Genomic DNA, 17,385 nt, shown 5'->3' on the forward strand with positions numbered 1-17,385 from the left:
TCTTACTAATTTTTAATTTTGAAAATGGCATTTACTACTTTTTTTGAAACCATGATACACTGCCATTCAATAGTTAGCAGTAGGTTTTTATTTTATTTATTATTATAGTTATTTAGCAAGGATGCTTTTTATTTGATATTTCTATTCATCAATGAATCTTGAAACAAATCTCACCAGTTACACAAAAATCTTAAGCAGCTGTTTTAACTCTGGTAATGACTGCTCAAAATTCAGCTTTGCCATAACAGAAATAAATTACATTTTAATATGTATTACAATAGAATACAGTTATTTTAATTTGTAATATTATTTCACAATATCACTGTTTTTACTTTTTAATCAAATAAAAAAAATCCAGAGACTTTTCAAATATATAAAAATTTTAATTATTCTAAACTTAACCAACCTTATAAAAAAAAATTATAAGTTACTTATTACACAAGTTATTATTTCAATGGTTACTCAAAGAAATTTAAAGAACTTTTGTATTTTCCTATAACAGCCCTAGACTCTAATCATGGTGTAGTAGCTTCCACTGAGAAAAGTCTCAGCTTGCATAGCAGCTATAATTAAATTAAATGTGAGTTTATCCTTGAGGATAAAATGGTTATAAATACCCCACCTGCAACATTCCCTCCATGTCCAACTGCATGAGCTCAGCCTGATTCATCTGCAGGATGGCCATCCCCACACGAAACACTATCTCTAAACCCTGTAAGGACACCTACTGGTGAAAAATCAAGATCCAAAAATATATGCAGTAGCATTGTGAAGCCACCAGAGGGCGATAAGAGACCTCTGAAATACACCAGTGTGTTATGTTCTCAAATTAGCTTGGCATGCAAAACATATGACCACATAAAAATGAGAGGCGGAGAAGAGTGTGTGAGGAGAGAACGAATGATAACCACTAAATCCTACCTCACACATGAATATATCAAAGATCCTGGTGGCGACAGGAAGAGGAAAAGAAGTAAGAAAGATGGTGAGGAACCAAGATGAAGCATACATGGAGGTATGGAAACTCTGGGCCTGGAAGTGCACATGGAGCTCTGGGAGCTGCTCCTGCAAGGAGAAACCAAAAGAGATCGTGAAATCACCAAGTGAAAGTAATAATTTTGTATAATTTAGTGTGCATTGGATATAGGCAATAAGCTAAGCTTTATGAATTTATGACAAACAAATCAGCAGACAGTCACTGACCTGAATCATACATTCAAACTGGTACATGCAGAGGCCAAGTTCAGCCATACTGGGCTTAAAGAGCTCTCTCAGCCTGTAATCCTGCATCAGTTTCACAAATACACAGAAAGCCTCTTCTTCTGGCATCTGCAAGAAGGCAACAATTATATATCACATTATCACAGACTGTAAATAATAAAAACTTATGTAATAACTATTATATTATTATTATTATTATTATTATTATGAAATAAAATGTTACATTAAAAAATAAAACATGATTTAAAGCTAGAATTTGTTTTAGTTGCATTAATACCTGCATTAGAAGAAGGCCGACAATGAAAGCACTTCCCTGACAGTAGCCCACCTCTCTATCAACCAGGGAATAAGCCTGTAAACACAAAAGTTTATAATAAAATCATAGCCGAGTTAAGAGCAGAACAAGATCCGTTATTCCCCCATTAGGTGGGGGGAGTGAATGTCCAGCGCTCTCTCCACCCTCAATACCACGACTGAGGTGCCCTTGAGCAAGGCACCGAACCCCCAACTGCTCCCCGGGCGCTGCAGCATAAAATGGCTGCCCACTGCTCCGGGTGTGTGTTCACGGTGTGTGTGTGTGTGTTCACTGCTGTGTGTGTGCACGTTGGATGGGTTAAATGCAGAGCACGAATTCCGAGTATGGGTCACCATACTTGGCTGAATGTCACTTCATTATTACTCATCTTAATAATAATAAAAAAATTTACATTAAAAAAAAAAAAAACGCCAGTGACCTTTAGGTGTTTTCCTTGTGTAAACTCTGGTTTCAAATGACATTAAACAAAAACCAATATCAGGTGGTGTACAGGTTAAAGATCAGGAGGTTTATACTCCTATAACTGACTAACTATGAACTTTAACTACTTTGTCCTAGTTCAAACAGATCCTTCTGATATATACTGTTGCCTTAAATAAAAGTGGCAAGCAACCTACCTTCATAACATTAAAGAGCACCTCCTGACCCAGACTGTCCTTCTCCTTAAAGAACTCATGCTCGGGGTAGGTACGGGCAATGTCCCTACGGATAAGTTTTTCACAAGGCGAGGTCATCTTCAGAAGCTCAGAATACTGCTCCTTTATGGGTAGATTCTGGGCATTGCACAACAGCTGCCACACTATTGCTCGGAAGTGATGTGGAATGCCTTTCCTAACCAGTTCCTAAGAAAAAAAACCAACAAACCACTGATTTAAATATTAACACTGAAAGTCAGGACATAACAGCCTAACTTAAAAGCAAGTACACATACTGCCAAATCTCCATTAGTTTATTTGAAGGATTACACATTCAAATTACTCAAAATTCCAAGATTGTCAGCATTCAGATGTTCTCCCCAGGGTTTAGTTTGTACCTCAGACAGGATAAGACCATTTTATGCTACTAAATATAACCTTGTCAGAAATTTCTACAGCACAATGTTTTTGTAACCAAATTATGTTTGACCTGATTAAGCAGTTTCCTGTGCTCATCTGCGCAGTAGAAGATTGGCTTAGATGGTTTATTTCTACAGACGGTCATTGAGATGAGAGTCCACTACATACACTGTCAGCACTGAGATTCTTCAAAAGCACTCTAGGGGTGTGCTAGAGATGTGTCTTTGCTAGACTACTAGGCTGTACAAAAGACTTCTGTTGCTGCTTTGCTAGAAGCGCCTGAGATCCGCCTCTTTGGCTTGTAAGAGGTCATACATTAAACACAAACTGCATTTACTTTGTCTCACTGAGTTCAGTATGTTCTGTGGGAAAGTGACAACTGTGAAATTTGCTTAAGTGGTTTCTATTATTTTCTCTTTCCTATTGTTTCCTTGGAAATGTTATTGTGCGTGCGGGATATGTAAAACACTGCAGAAGTATTATTTTAAGAGGAAATGGAAAATATTTTAGAAGGCCTAAGCTTTCGTGTAGTAATAAGGAATGTTTTGGAAAGAGATAAAGTTGATAAAAGGGCTTGACCAGCCTTTTTTTTTTTCTTCAGAAGAGTCATACTTCAGCTGTAGGTGCTATACACCCAGGAGCAAACAATTCATGCTAGGCTCTCTATGAAGATTATAAATCATTTCCCATCACACACCATGGATTTTATTAAACTCTTCATTTGCATAACAAATTTAGAATATTCATTATTTAAATATATCATTAGAATTGCTCTAGAAATGCTGCTTGATATCAATAATTTCAGCTGGTTTCCATCAGTAAATGATCCTTTCTCTCTTGGAGCCAACCTTACAGTTATTTCTATCTATCTGTTTCCTCAGTCAGCAATGGCACTGCACATTCACCATTTTTTTTAATTCATGAGCACAGTAACACTACTAGTAAATCACTCACATATTTAAATTGGGCTGTATGTTTTATGACCTTTTCTGTAATGTATTTCACTACCTTAGAAAGCAATAAAGCTGTGGCTGTGTGCTTGTGCAGTATATTTTATGTTGCTGTAGCTTTGCTTTAAATGCCAATAAAATATTTGTTTTTTTATTATGGTTATAATTAAATAAAAGAATTATATCTGAAAACCATTATGTTCAGTATTAGGTGGCATATATTTGATTTTCCCACAGTACTTGATGGATAGTCTATCTGCTTACCTTGAGTTGTTTTTCCTTCTTCTTCCGCACATCTTCCCACTCATTGACTATGCGTCCCCACATGATCCATGAATCCTCCTCCAAGTGTGACAAGTTGGAGGAGGCTGATGAACTAGATACCAGTGAGGAGCCACTGTTCCTTCGAGAGCCATTCACAGACCGTAAAGACTTACTGTCCGTCTCCAACAACCTGGAAAGACAACCATGGCAAAGAACAGTTATTTGTCAGCAAAAAGATTTATTACAAAGACATAAAAATGTACTGTGGCATAAAAATGAATACCACCCACTCTAAAATGAAAAGTAATACAGTTTAAAGGTAGAAGTTGTATTTCCTTCAAGGAAGTTTTGGTGTACAGATGCAGCAGCGATATGAGAAGCCATCGCATTAAGTAACACAATAACAGTCACACAACTTTGTTCATGTCAGCTTTTCATCCAAGTTGATAAATCACTGAACTGAATGGCAAACAGGTTTTTGTGCCAGAGACTACCATGCAATCTACGGAGAAACAGTAGTGAGGTCACTGCCGGCAACTTATGGCACTGACATGTTCGTGTTGGCATTAAAGTTGTATTTTTGGCAGCAGTAGCTGTTAGCTACATGGCTAAGCTGGTCCGAGCACTCTTTTTTTGCCTAATGGGAAAAGACACTGGGTGGCATATCTGTTCCAGACATTTAAAGTTCAAAGCAACACACAATTCAGAGCACAGCATTAACGTAATTTTAGACTTAAAAGTCAAGTATTTAGAAACAACTGAATATTGTTATGAAACAGGGGATGTTTGCCAAATGAGTGTGCTAGCTTAGGAATGTTGGCAGACAGCTATAAATGGAAAAGCCAATTTAAGACTCCCCAGCATATCTTATGCAAAATTGTAAAACAGAAAAAAGGATTGAAATTCTTTGTAGAATAGGTGAAAAAAGGCTAACCGCATTAGCATCTGCACAAAGAAAAATCGACAGGACAATAAAACCTACACTGAACAAAATTACAAACGCAACACTTTTGTTTTTGCCCCCATTTTTCATGAGCTAAACTCAAAGATAAGACTTTTTCTATGTACACAAAAGGCCTATTTCTCTCAAATATTGTTCACAAATCTGTCTAAATCTGTGTTAGTGAGCACTTCTCCTTTGCCGAGATGATCCGGCATATCAAGATGCTGATTAGACAGCATGATTATTGCACAGGTGTGCCTTAGGCTGGCCACTATATATTGTGCAGTTTTACTGTATTGGGGGGGGGGGGGTCAAAAATCAGGCAGTATCTGGTGTGACCACCATTTTCCTCACGCAGTGCAACACATTTCCTTCGCATAGAGTTGATCAGGTTGTCCACTCCTCTTCAATGGCTGTGCGAAGTTGCTGGATATTGGCAGGAACTGGAACACGCTGTCGTATATGCCGATCCAGAGCATCCCAAACATGCTTCAATGGGTGACATGTCTGGTGAGTATGCTGGCCATGCAAGAACTGGGATGTTTTCAGCTTCCAGGAATTGTGTACAGATCCTTTCAACATGGGGCCGTGCATTATCATGCTGCAACATGAGGTGATGGTCGTGGATAAATGGCACAAAAATGGGCCTCAGGATCTCGTCACGGTATCTGTGTGCATTCAAAATGCCATCAATAAAATGCACGGCCACCATGGGCCACTTGATCCACAACGTTGACATCAGCAAACGGCTCACCCACACGACGCCATACACGCTGTCTGCCATCTGCCCTGTACTGTGAAAACCATGATTCATCCGTAAAGACAACACCTCTCCAAAGTGCCAGACGCCATCGAATGTGAGCATTTGCCCTCTCAAGTCGGTTACGACGACGAACTGCAGTCAGGTCGAGCCCCCGATGAGGACGACGAGCATCCAGATGAGTTTCCCTGTGACAGTTTCTGACAGTTTGTGCAGAAATTCTATGGTTATGCAAACCGATTGTTGCAGCAGCTGTCCAGGTGGCTGATCTCAGACGATCTTGGAGGTGAAGATGCAGAATGTAGAGGTCCTGGGTCCTGTACAGGTGGTCTGCGGTTGTGAGGCCGATTGGATGTACTGCCAAATTCTCTGATACGCCTTTGGCGACGGCTTATGGTAGAGAAATGAATATTCAATTCATGGGCAACAGCTCTGGTGGACATTCCTGCAGTCAGCATGCCAATTGCACGCCCCCTCAAAACTTGCGACATCTGAGGTATTGTGTGATAAAACTGCACATTTTAGAGTGGCCTTTTATTGTGGCCAGCCTAAGGCACACCTGTGCAATAATCATGCTGTCTAATCAGCATCTTGATATGCCACACCTGTGAGGTGGATGGATTATCTCGGCAAAGAAGTGCTCACTAACACAGATTTAGACAGATTTGTGAACAATATTTGAGAGAAATAATCCTTTTGTGTACATAGAAAAAGTCTTCGATCTTTGAGTTCAGCTCATGAAAAATGGGGGCAAAAACAAAAGTGTTGCGTTCATAATTTTGGTCAGTATAAAAAGATCCTAAATCTAAAGACTAAATCTTCCTGCCACTTCCAGCAAAATATAAAATGCTTCAAAACAAAGTTGTAAAATGCTTATTACATAGTTAGAGTAAAAAAACTACAAAAAAAAATGAAACTGTGAAACATGACCCCGGATCAGCTGGAAAACAAACAGACAATGCTCGTGAGTAACCTCAACATTTAAGAGCTGACAGCACAGACACAAAGCCATGGAAACCTGATCTAGGAAAAAGAGAGGGGCCCCGGATCTCTAAAGGCAGCGCTAGGTGACGTCATGTCCAAGGCTCTGAGGCCGGATCCAGTTACAGCCGCTTTTAGGTCACGCAAGGGGGGCCACGGTTGTTAGGGGTGAAAGGCAGTGAGAGAGTGTCATGGGGTTCACAGCTGAGGGGTTGTGATGCTGAATGAGTTACTGGTGGTAGGTGGGCAGAAAGGAAAAAAAGAGAGACTGTCCTGCTGGGACACTTTCAGTCTCTATTTTTCTCAGACTACTGGGACTTAAATCCTCGAAAATGTATCTTTTCAATCCAATTTTTGTTAGAAGCACACTATAAACTGCATTCTAAACAACTTAAAGGTTACTTTAAATTCCAGTCACGAATTGCAATGGGATACATGAGAATGTAAAAATTGGTCGTGGCTGTCTTGGTCACCACTAAAATCATGAAGCACCTGGTTATTCTAACCATTATGAATAACTCTATCAAAGTAAGACAAACAACATTAAAGGTGCAACAGAAATTATTAGCAACTGATAGGAAACTTTAAAGGCCTTTGTTCATTTTGTTTGACTCACTTTAATGCTGTTCCAAACGTGTACGAATGTTGGTAACCAACAGTTTTTGTTTGAACTGTGACATTTTTCAAAATATCTTTTAAGTTCCGCAGAGGCAAGAACAGGTTTGGAACAACATGAATGAACGATTTGAATAATTGATCTTTGAATTTTCCTTTTTGGGTGAACTATGAAATGCATAATGAGCAACCTCCATCTTCTTTGGAGCAAGGCAGAGCTTGCCTCTTTGAATTGAACAGAATTAGTACAATCTTTGCTTTTAAATGGAGATTGATAAACATCTTTATTCTGTTTAATCTAATCTAGTGGTTCTTAATCCTGATCCTGGTCCTACAACCACGCTGCAGCCCAGATGCATACCTTTATCTTGATGGTATTTACTCAAAAGGACAGAAAGTTCGGGAAATCCCACAAGCATTTTGTAATGACGTCCACTCACGAGCCATTGTACAGATGTTCATCAACTATATTGAATACAAATAAAGCAATTAAATAAAGTATGTACTGCAGGCTTAACCTACTTGATGAATTTAGTAAGCATTAAGACAATTTGCATTGCAAGCGTTGCTTCTGTGTTAATGATTCACTGCTGGTTAAAGTGGATTCTTGTACAGGAAACAAACACTGCTCATTCCTCCAAAAAAAAAAATTCACTTTTCACAAAAGCAGATAGAGAGCCAAGTACTTGTTCTACGAATGAATTAAAAAGCAACCACAGAAAAGACAGCATTAATAAAAATGGGTAACCGGCTGCGAATCACAGCTCCGCTGCATCTGCTGCGTTGTGCGATAGAGAATTGATCAAAGGTATTACTGTGAAGCTGCTCACCAAGGGAAGCTCATTCTGCAATCCACATGTCTTTCCCCGGATTTCTCCAAGTAATCCCAAATGTGTGTCTGTGAGAACTGAAACAACCTGATTCTCTCTCACACTCTCTTGCTGTCTCAGTCTCACCCCACATTCTCTCTCTCTCTCTCAGAGCCTGCATAAACACACACTCACAAACAATGCTTATCTAAAGTGCAAAGGCCCTCAACCTGTGCAGCAGCAAAGCAAAATGTACTCCCAGTGGAGTTCAAAATATGTGGGGGGTGAATTACTGGCTTTTATTTCTTACCAGCTATGAAACTGTATTTTGCATTAAAACAACAGAATTATTTCATAGTTTTGAAAATTCCCTTCTATGTCATTCGCAGCATCAGTTTCTCTGTGAAACGTCACTTGTTACAATCACGTCACATTGTAATTTGTTTCCTTATGTTTTTATTTTACTGACCAAAGTCCCTTGTAACGCATTGATTTCTTGATATATTTTGAACCATGGTATGGAGTGTATTGACCACATAGACTACCATTCATAAGACAAAACGAGTTTAGCAACATTGTTTTTTGTTGTGTTTTTTTTTTTAAAGCTGCAGTCCCCAAGTTTTGCCTCTTTGTCGCCATCTCTGTTTGAAAACCTGGAATTGCAGTTACTTGTGGAGTTATCTAGCTTGCGTGGGCTGTGCTCCGGCACGGCTTCAGCGTGGATGAATCTAATGTTTTGAGAAGTATGTGTGGCAGTCAGTCACTGCACCGGTGTGAATGTTTACGGTACTTCACAATCACAGATTCTAGCCTACATCTTGGAATATATGACCCAAATAAGAATTCACCATATACTGCCATCTGAACAAGTAAGTAACAAGTCTGCCACGTTTGTTCTGACCAACTGAGGAAAAATATTACAATAAATCGCACTATCAATGGTGATTAAATCTAACGATCGGTTAGCTCATATCACATCAAACCGTACAAATTATTATTATTGTTATACTTTATTCTCAAATTATTGATGTTAACAACATCAGCATTGCGTGACTATGAGTATAGTGTGTATTAATGTGCAGATTTCAATTTCTGTACAGTCTAATCTCTAATTGTCATGCCATTCGAATTTCATATTAAGAAATTATTTTAACACAAAAAGCAAATTATGCTCCTTTTCGAATTGGTTTACTTTAAAATACAAATCTTGTGTAATCCCAGGCTATCTGTAATCAGATGCATATTTAAAACTGGAATATAATTTAATTTCATTCACATGTGTTTCATAAACACATAATCCTTTCTGGATTACAATCCGCCATCAAAATGATACATTTAATTATTCTAGCTGCTGTGAGAAAAGGCTATAAACGATTCGTCACTTGCAGGATCCTCACATAGCCTACTACCCGGGACAACTTCTTTATGTTTACAGACGTGACATAATGACGCAGTGCCATGCTCGAATTTCCTGCGAAAACCCATACCACTCAAATTAGAAAACATTATTATAAGATAACTGTTGTGAATAGGACTAAGGTGATAAGTAAGGTGATAGTTTTGAACACTGGCTGGTTATATACTTGCTCAAATATTGATTTCTGATCATTTTTAACCAAAAAAAGTTACGGACTGCAGCTTTAAGTAAATGTTGTTCTTTTGAACTTTACTATTCAAAGAATACTGAAAAAAAAAATGTATCATGGTTTCCACAAACATATTAAAGTGCACAACTGTTTTTGACATTAATAATAGTGCTGTCAAACGATTAATCGCATCCAAAATAAAAGTTTTTGTTTACATAATATGCATGTGTGCTGTGTATATTTATTGTGCATATATACACTCACCTAAAGGATTATTAGGAACACCATACTAATACTGTGTTTGACCCCCTTTCGCCTTCAGAACTGCCTTAATTCTATGTGGCATTGATTCAACAAGGTGCTGAAAGCATTCTTTAGAAATGTTGGCCCATATTGATAGGATAGCATCTTGCAGTTGATGGAGATTTGTGGGATGCACATCCAGGGCACGAAGCTCCCGTTCCACCACATCCCAAAGATGCTCTATTGGGTTGAGATCTGGTGACTGTGGGGGCCATTTTAGTACAGTGAACTCATTGTCATGTTCAAGAAACCAATTTGAAATGATTCGAGCTTTGTGACATGGTGCATTATCCTGCTGGAAGTAGCCATCAGAGGATGGGTACATGGTGGTCATAAAGGGATGGACATGGTCAGAAACAATGCTCAGGTAGGCTGTGGCATTTAAACGATGCCCAATTGGCACTAAGGGGCCTAAAGTGTGCCAAGAAAACATCCCCCACACCATTACACCACCACCACCAGCCTGCACAGTGGTAACAAGGCATGATGGATCCATGTTCTCATTCTGTTTACGCCAAATTCTGACTCTACCATCTGAATGTCTCAACAGAAATCGAGACTCATCAGACCAGGCAACATTTTTCCAGTCTTCAACCATCCAATTTTGGTGAGCTTGTGCAAATTGTAGCCTCTTTTTCCTATTTGTAGTGGAGATGAGTGGTACCCGGTGGGGTCTTCTGCTGTTGTAGCCCATCCGCCTCAAGGTTGTGCGTGTTGTGGCTTCACAAATGCTTTGCTGCATACCTCGGTTGTAACGAGTGGTTATTTCAGTCAAAGTTGCTCTTCTATCAGCTTGAATCAGTCGGCCCATTCTCCTCTGACCTCTAGCATCAACAAGGCATTTTCGCCCACAGGACTGCCGCATACTGGATGTTTTTCCCTTTTCACACCATTCTTTGTAAACCCTAGAAATGGTTGTGCGTGAAAATCCCAGTAACTGAGCAGATTGTGAAATACTCAGACCGGCCCGTCTGGCACCAACAACCAAGTTCAGGAGATTGTCTTGACCAGGACCACACCCCTAAATGCATTGAAGCAACTGCCATGTGATTGGTTGATTAAATAATTGCATTAATGAGAAATTGAACAGGTGTTCCTAATAATCCTTTAGGTGAGTGTATATATAAATACACACACATGCATGTATATTTCAGAAGAATACGTTATGATTACATATTAAATATTTATCATATAAATTATATTAATATAAATATGGACATGTAAATATTTTCAAAATATATACTGTAATGTGTGTGTATTTATATATGCATAATAAATGTACACAGGACACATTATGCAAACAAAACTTTTATTTTGTATACGATTAATCGTTTGACGGCACTAATTAGTAATAATAAAAGGAAATTAATCTTAAGCACTTGAACAGCACATTAGAAGGGTTTCTGGAAAATCATGGGACACTAAAGGCCCAAATATACTTCAAATGAAATCGAAGAACGAACTGATATGACATCATTTCGAACAAAATCAGGCCGAAACGAAGTTCGTTTTGGCAGCTCGATACAGTTCACCAAAGCAAACTTTCTGGGGGAGTTCGTTTTGGCTCCAAAACACCTTTGAGCTACCATTGGTCCGTGGCAATTACGCAATCGGTGGGTGTGTTCTGGAGCTCCACCTTTGGTGCGCAATTTTTCTTCTCATTCAACAAGGTCAGGCAGGGGAACAACATCTCCAAGTCACTAGCAACATAAATACACTGTTTAACAGCTGAGCTGCCACAAATATATCCGCACCTGTACGATCGCTCGCGGAGAGACTTTAAAGTTTCAGAGAAAGCATTTAATTCCTAGAAAGAAATTGCAATGAAACTTGGTGTCGACGACCCGGAGTTATGCAAAAAGCGACGTAGAGAAACATCAGATGCAAGTTTTCCAAAGCCATGAAAAGTATGAAAGGAAAGAGTAAAGATATAAAGGTAGCAAGTACCAAATACATGCGTTTCAAATAAATGTTGCACCATACTGCTGCTGCTGTTGTTCTTTCAAGAAGCGAATTTAAAAAGGTAAACAATAAATGAAATGCCAAAAGAACATACAATAATAAACCTTTGTTTTTAAATCAAATCATGATACCACATAAAATATAAAAACGTGTAATTTATCCAGTTTAATAAAAGACCTAGATACAGCATCACTGCATCGTTGTTGTGTTTAGGGCATTCGCGCGAGTGTTGCGACATGTTTACATTAATATACACCCCGCCTCCAGCAGCTTGGGGGTGTTGGAATGTTCGAAAAAAGTATACCGTCTCTCAGTCTTTTCAAACTTCTTTTTGCCCCCATACGAAGAACGAAAACAAACTTCACTTGAAGTATATCGGGGCCTTAAAGACTGGATTAATGGCTGCTAAAAATTCAGCTTTACCATCAGAGGAAGAAATTGCATTTTAAAATTTTTTAAAATGGAAAATAGTCATTTTATATTGTAATACTACCTCATAAATTATTTTATTGTATTTTCGATCAAATAAATCAGCCTTGGTGAGGATAAGAGAAAGCTTTTGAAAACATTTATTTTATCAAATCCTGAACTTTTTAATGCTAGTGTAAGGTAGGGCTGAGTATCAGCAACATCACATGCATTATGATACATGCTGCAATCCAATCCTTAATAAAGCAAGCGAGGCAAGGCAAACGCACACCTTATGAGGTGCAAGTTGAAGGGGAAAAAAATATAAATGAAGTAGAGGAGAACAACTGCACACTCACTTAAGCATAATTATTAACTAACGTTTCGGCTAGTAGCCTTTTTATACCTTAAAAAAAGCTACTAGCCGAAACATGCTGCAATCCAAAAATAACTGAGTTGCCTTTGAAACTCTGCCATATATGAAAAAGAGTTTCGGTGTGTAAGCAAGACATGAGTGAATCTGGAATATCAATCTCTCATGCTGTTCACAATTTAGTTCTTTTGAGCACAGCGTTTCTGACTTTGGCTCTGACTTTTCGGGGGAATGTCGGTATGGATTAGCTGCTTCTTTATTAACTGAGCCATAGGAAACATGAATTAACAAATCAATAAATAAACGTGAGAAAATAAATTGAGACCCCGTTTCTGCAGTGGCAAGACAAGCCCATATGGCCACATGTGAAGAATCAGAGCTCCAAACACTCCACAGATCCTCTGAGCTTCTGCCCTACTTTCCATGCTGCAGAGAGAACTCTGTGTGGGTGTTGCACTCGCCCAAGCGGATCACTCTGATTCCGTTCTAATACCGAAACCAGCCTGTGATACCAGAAACAGCAAGATGAACGCAAGCATTGGGCAACCTATTCAATAATTAATGAGGAAAGGGGCGGGGCTTTGATCTGCCAACACTAATTCAAATTTATGCTCACAAAAAGGTCAACATGCCCATTAACACTTTAAAACAGCCAGGAAATCAGCTGCAGGTGCTGATAAGGTCACCAATTCTTCTTATGTGAAACCAGGCAGGAAAATTTTATATTCCTTATTTTATATCTCTTATATCTCCTTCCTGGTTTCTAATGTGGCAATTTGTGGTTTTCCAAAGCAAGCAAGGTTTAAATGTCTTTGTCAAATGTTTTACTCTGCTTTGCTATCATGTGAGCATTATGACAGTGCTGAGGCTTGTGTTGACTCGAGAGGAGACACACTCTCTGACATGTGCCAGGCAGCATCACACTAATGGCATGAGTACTGTGGGAGACAGCAAGTGATAGGCCATTGTTAGTCATCTCTGGGACCAGCTGTAGTCTCCAGCTGTCCTGATGAAGGCTGGGGTCAAAGGTCAGCTGGCCTGAGCACCACTCCCACTCTGCTATTTAATAAAGGTCACAGATCAAACTGGGTTAACATAGTAAATTTGAAGGGAATAAGATGGAAAAAGCATAAATGCACAATAATATTTGATCATTTATCTTTTTTTTTCGTATCCTTCATCCTTTCCTATCAAAATGCTTGCATTGGATGCGAAAACGCAGAAAAACGAACCTGGTACGATTTTTTTTATGACAGACGAAAGTTTCGGAGGCAGTGTGTAAACATGATTGACAACATGAGGTTGTATTTAATTTTTTATGAGTTTTTTCAGACTCAGTGTTCAAAGACCTTTAGTGAGCAAGAGCCTTCTTTAAAAACGTTTAAAAAAAAATTTTTTAACCAACCCCACACCTTTGATCAGTAGTGTGAAAGGAGGAATAGGATCAGGACACATCACTAGCAGGACTCGAACCAGTGTCACCCACGTGAATAATTTGGAGCAAATTCACCAACCTTGTTCATGACATTTCCTTCAACTATATGTGAGCAACTCTCACATTTGCTATCATGAGAAGATTGTGGATTACAGGAGAACAGACAGACAGTTCCCAAGACCCTCATCTCCCGCAGGTTCTATATTTGGAAAAGTACTGTGCCATCACTCGTCTGAGAACACAACACAGCCACTCCAGCAAAGGCTTTCACTTTGTTAACATCATGTCAGTGCTCTTGACATATCACTGTTTGTATGAGAGCAGGCTAAATTTGGACCACACCAGAAGAGAAGCTGGACAAGACTAGAGCTCCTCAACACAAGGATGGACAAACTTTAAAACGAAAGTCTGCAAGTCCGAAGGCCAAACAAGTGCACAAAAAACAAAAGCAAAAACATAAATAAATAAAGGTTGTAGACGTTTATAACTTCAATAAAGTTGCAATAAAGTTGTTCCGTTCATCTAAAATGACCTTAAATCAAATCAAAGATTCATCCTTTAAGCAGTAAAAGGAAGTATGAAAGCAATAATTTAACAAAAAGAGATCATTTAAAACTAAAAATATATATATTTATTTGCATATGCCACTTGTCTGCAACATAGATGGTGTAACACCCAATATGCACTGAAATTTAACCAAATGATGCTGCCAAAATACTTCTGGGAATGGGATAATTGTTCAAGTGTTGTGCTTTGGCAAACACTAAAGATGAAGACTTGAAATAAATCCTCCAGATGACATTGGGTGAAGCACTCGTACCTGTTCTGCTCCTCTAGTTTGGCCAACAGCTCCACATCATCTGGGCTGAGCTGGGTCGGGGAGGCTGAGGAGGGCGAGGACAGCGAGGCCGTGGATGAAGCCACAGCGGTGTGCAGCGAGGAGGGGGTGGCCACCTGACTAGCCATCTGACTCACCGTGAGCGACACCGAGTTCTTCACCCATGAAAGAGTCGAACTCAGCTTGCCTGCTACCTTGTCTGTCGCCACCTTTGGAAAAATGAAAAACTTGTTTAATTGTAAAGATGAATTCAGAAAACATCTAAAATTCTTGATTTTAGTCAACTAAAGACGGGATATTATAAATGTATTGTTATAAAAAATGCTTCTTTATATAATATATGATTTGTCGAACAACATGATAGTTTTCAGGGTTTAGCCTCTAAAAAATGTACAAATATTTGAAATAATCATCATGTTGTCTGCGCCAATAGCCTCGCAGGCAGCGAGTCGACATGTAGCGTCATTGCGCTTCGGGCATCCCGTGTTCCAGCCCTGGCTCGCGGACCTTTCCCGATCCCATCCCCACTCTCTCTCTCTCCCACTTCGCTTCCTGTTTCACTACTATCCCATCAATAAAAAGGAAAAAAAGTTATTTTTTTTTTGTTATTTTCAATTGATTCTAACACCTAATGCAATAATAAAAACACATTTTTATGTAAATCTAAGCTACATAAATGGCGTTATAATAGATAGATATTGAACAATAACATTGAACAATGCAATAAATTGTGAAACCAACTGAGACCATTTCTTCAATAAGATGCATAAAAAAAATAAAAACCGAATGATTTAATCATTGCTAGCAAGGATACTGAGATGGCCTGACATACTGAGAGCCTAAATATCTCACACAGACGTTCTCATGTATGGAAAAATTCAGGTCAGTAACAGCTTTGTGATGTCCAATATTTGAATGTGGCAAAGTTCTGAATACCGCATCCTAACACACTGGTTTTCATACTCGGTTTGGACTGTACTGTGTAATTGTTCACTTTCCCTTTTATAACACCTTTTGTTTTTGTCTGTGATTTTAAAAACACTCATAAAAGCACTATTTTTAAAACTAAAAAAATTTCACCCAAAATTTAAAATTTTCTTTCTTCCACAGAACACAAAGAAGAATTTTGATGACCAAACAGTTGTGGTTATATATATAAATTAAATTTCTCCTTTGTAATCATCAGACAATAAAAGACACTTTTCAGACAAAAACTTAGACATACCTTTGAGACTATCTATATGCTAATGTAGTCCTAAAACTTTTATATTTTACACATTTATATTATATATTTTTTAGGAAAACCAAAATATTGATACCTCATCTTCCACTCTTTGTGGGCATGTCTAATTATTTGTCCAATAAAATGTTCTATAAATGAAAACCTCCCCACCACTAAAACCAATTATTACTTGTCTCTGACTAAACATGACCACCTTCCTCAATCAATGAAAAATATGCTGTCAACACAGGAAAGAAAACTGTATTTGTGAAGCCATTTTATAGGCTCTTTAAACTGTGTAAGTGTTTTATAAAACACTCATTCCTTACAGCTACAAGAGCAAAATGGTTTACTAGGTCATTAGTTAGGCGTGTACACCATAGATTGGAAACTGATGCCATTTGTCATTCTATATTTTCAAATACGACCTCTAGAAGGTTTGGACTAAGGAAATGTTTGATGTCGTTCCAGTGGAAAGTACACAACGACAATAGTACAAAAACTGACTCACAGAAACTGAATCACAATGAAATGAAGACATTAAAAAGGCACCAAGCAGAAACTTGTGTCAACTGACAGTACGGAAAACCTTAAGACAACTGGGAAAAGCAGGCCAGAACACTGTAACATTAGAAAGCCAAGAACTCTCCTCCATCTAGGATTTCCTTGGTATACTTTGCTCTTACCTGAAGAAAGATGTCACCCTAGCTGAGGTCCTTGCTAATTCCATAAACAAATCCACAGGAGAAATAACAGGTAAATCACAAAATTTCTAAATCCCTGGTAGCCCTTCGGGCAGGTACTCTTCAGATTTTGGTAGCCCGAAAATTAATTGAACTAGCCCAAATAAAATAAAGACCATAAATGTCAATCAAAAACATTTTCAATACACAAATATCAACGAATATCAAGGAAAGAGTTTTATTTGACTATTTACAAGGTATCTACAGAATTCTACAGAAGGCAATTTGAAAAAAAAAATCTTAGTTTTAAATACGTTAAATGGTATAAGGCCTTAAAAACTCTTCAATTTAGTTGTATCAAATTTAAGGACCTGTGGGAGCAATGTTCCCTCTAATTTTATTTCTTGCTGAGCAAAACTTTTCTCTATTGGGCAGACATTTCGGGCACCTGAGCAAAAGCATTCTTTATACCAGACTTGTACAGCACGCGCACAAATAAGTGTGTAACTTTTAACTTTAATGTGCTATTTATATTTGATTTGACCCTTGATGTAACTAAATGATGTACAGTTTAGGTGAAACCTGTAAACCGCATTCACCGGTTCTAACTCTGTCGTCACATCAGCTCTATAGCGGTTTGCCCGAGCATTGCTATTCTTTC

At 38.4% G+C, this 17,385-nt stretch overlaps 1 protein-coding gene across 7 annotated transcripts in view; it reads right to left on the reverse strand.

Moving 5' to 3' along the window:
* Window positions 1-17,385, reverse strand: part of LOC306844649 (ecotropic viral integration site 5 protein homolog) — a 50,137-nt gene that overhangs the window by 20,597 nt on the left and 12,155 nt on the right. For 6 of the 7 annotated variants that reach the window (XM_079376935.1, XM_079376932.1, XM_079376937.1 and 3 more), the window contains exons 2-8: window positions 14,802-15,028; window positions 3,807-3,996; window positions 2,155-2,379; window positions 1,499-1,573; window positions 1,204-1,329; window positions 922-1,065; window positions 623-712 (exon numbers count right to left, since the gene is read on the reverse strand). In XM_079376935.1, the coding sequence (XP_079233061.1) occupies window positions 623-712; window positions 922-1,065; window positions 1,204-1,329; window positions 1,499-1,573; window positions 2,155-2,379; window positions 3,807-3,996; window positions 14,802-15,028 (1,077 nt within the window). Of the gene's footprint in view, window positions 1-622; window positions 713-921; window positions 1,066-1,203; window positions 1,330-1,498; window positions 1,574-2,154; window positions 2,380-3,806; window positions 3,997-7,935; window positions 8,043-14,801; window positions 15,029-17,385 lie in introns of those variants that run through there. The other variant, XM_079376936.1, reaches the window with a different exon arrangement.

The sequence above is a fragment of the Barbus barbus genome (genome assembly GCF_936440315.1).
Source record: "Barbus barbus genome assembly, chromosome: 25".
Classification (NCBI taxonomy): domain Eukaryota; kingdom Metazoa; phylum Chordata; class Actinopteri; order Cypriniformes; family Cyprinidae; genus Barbus; species Barbus barbus.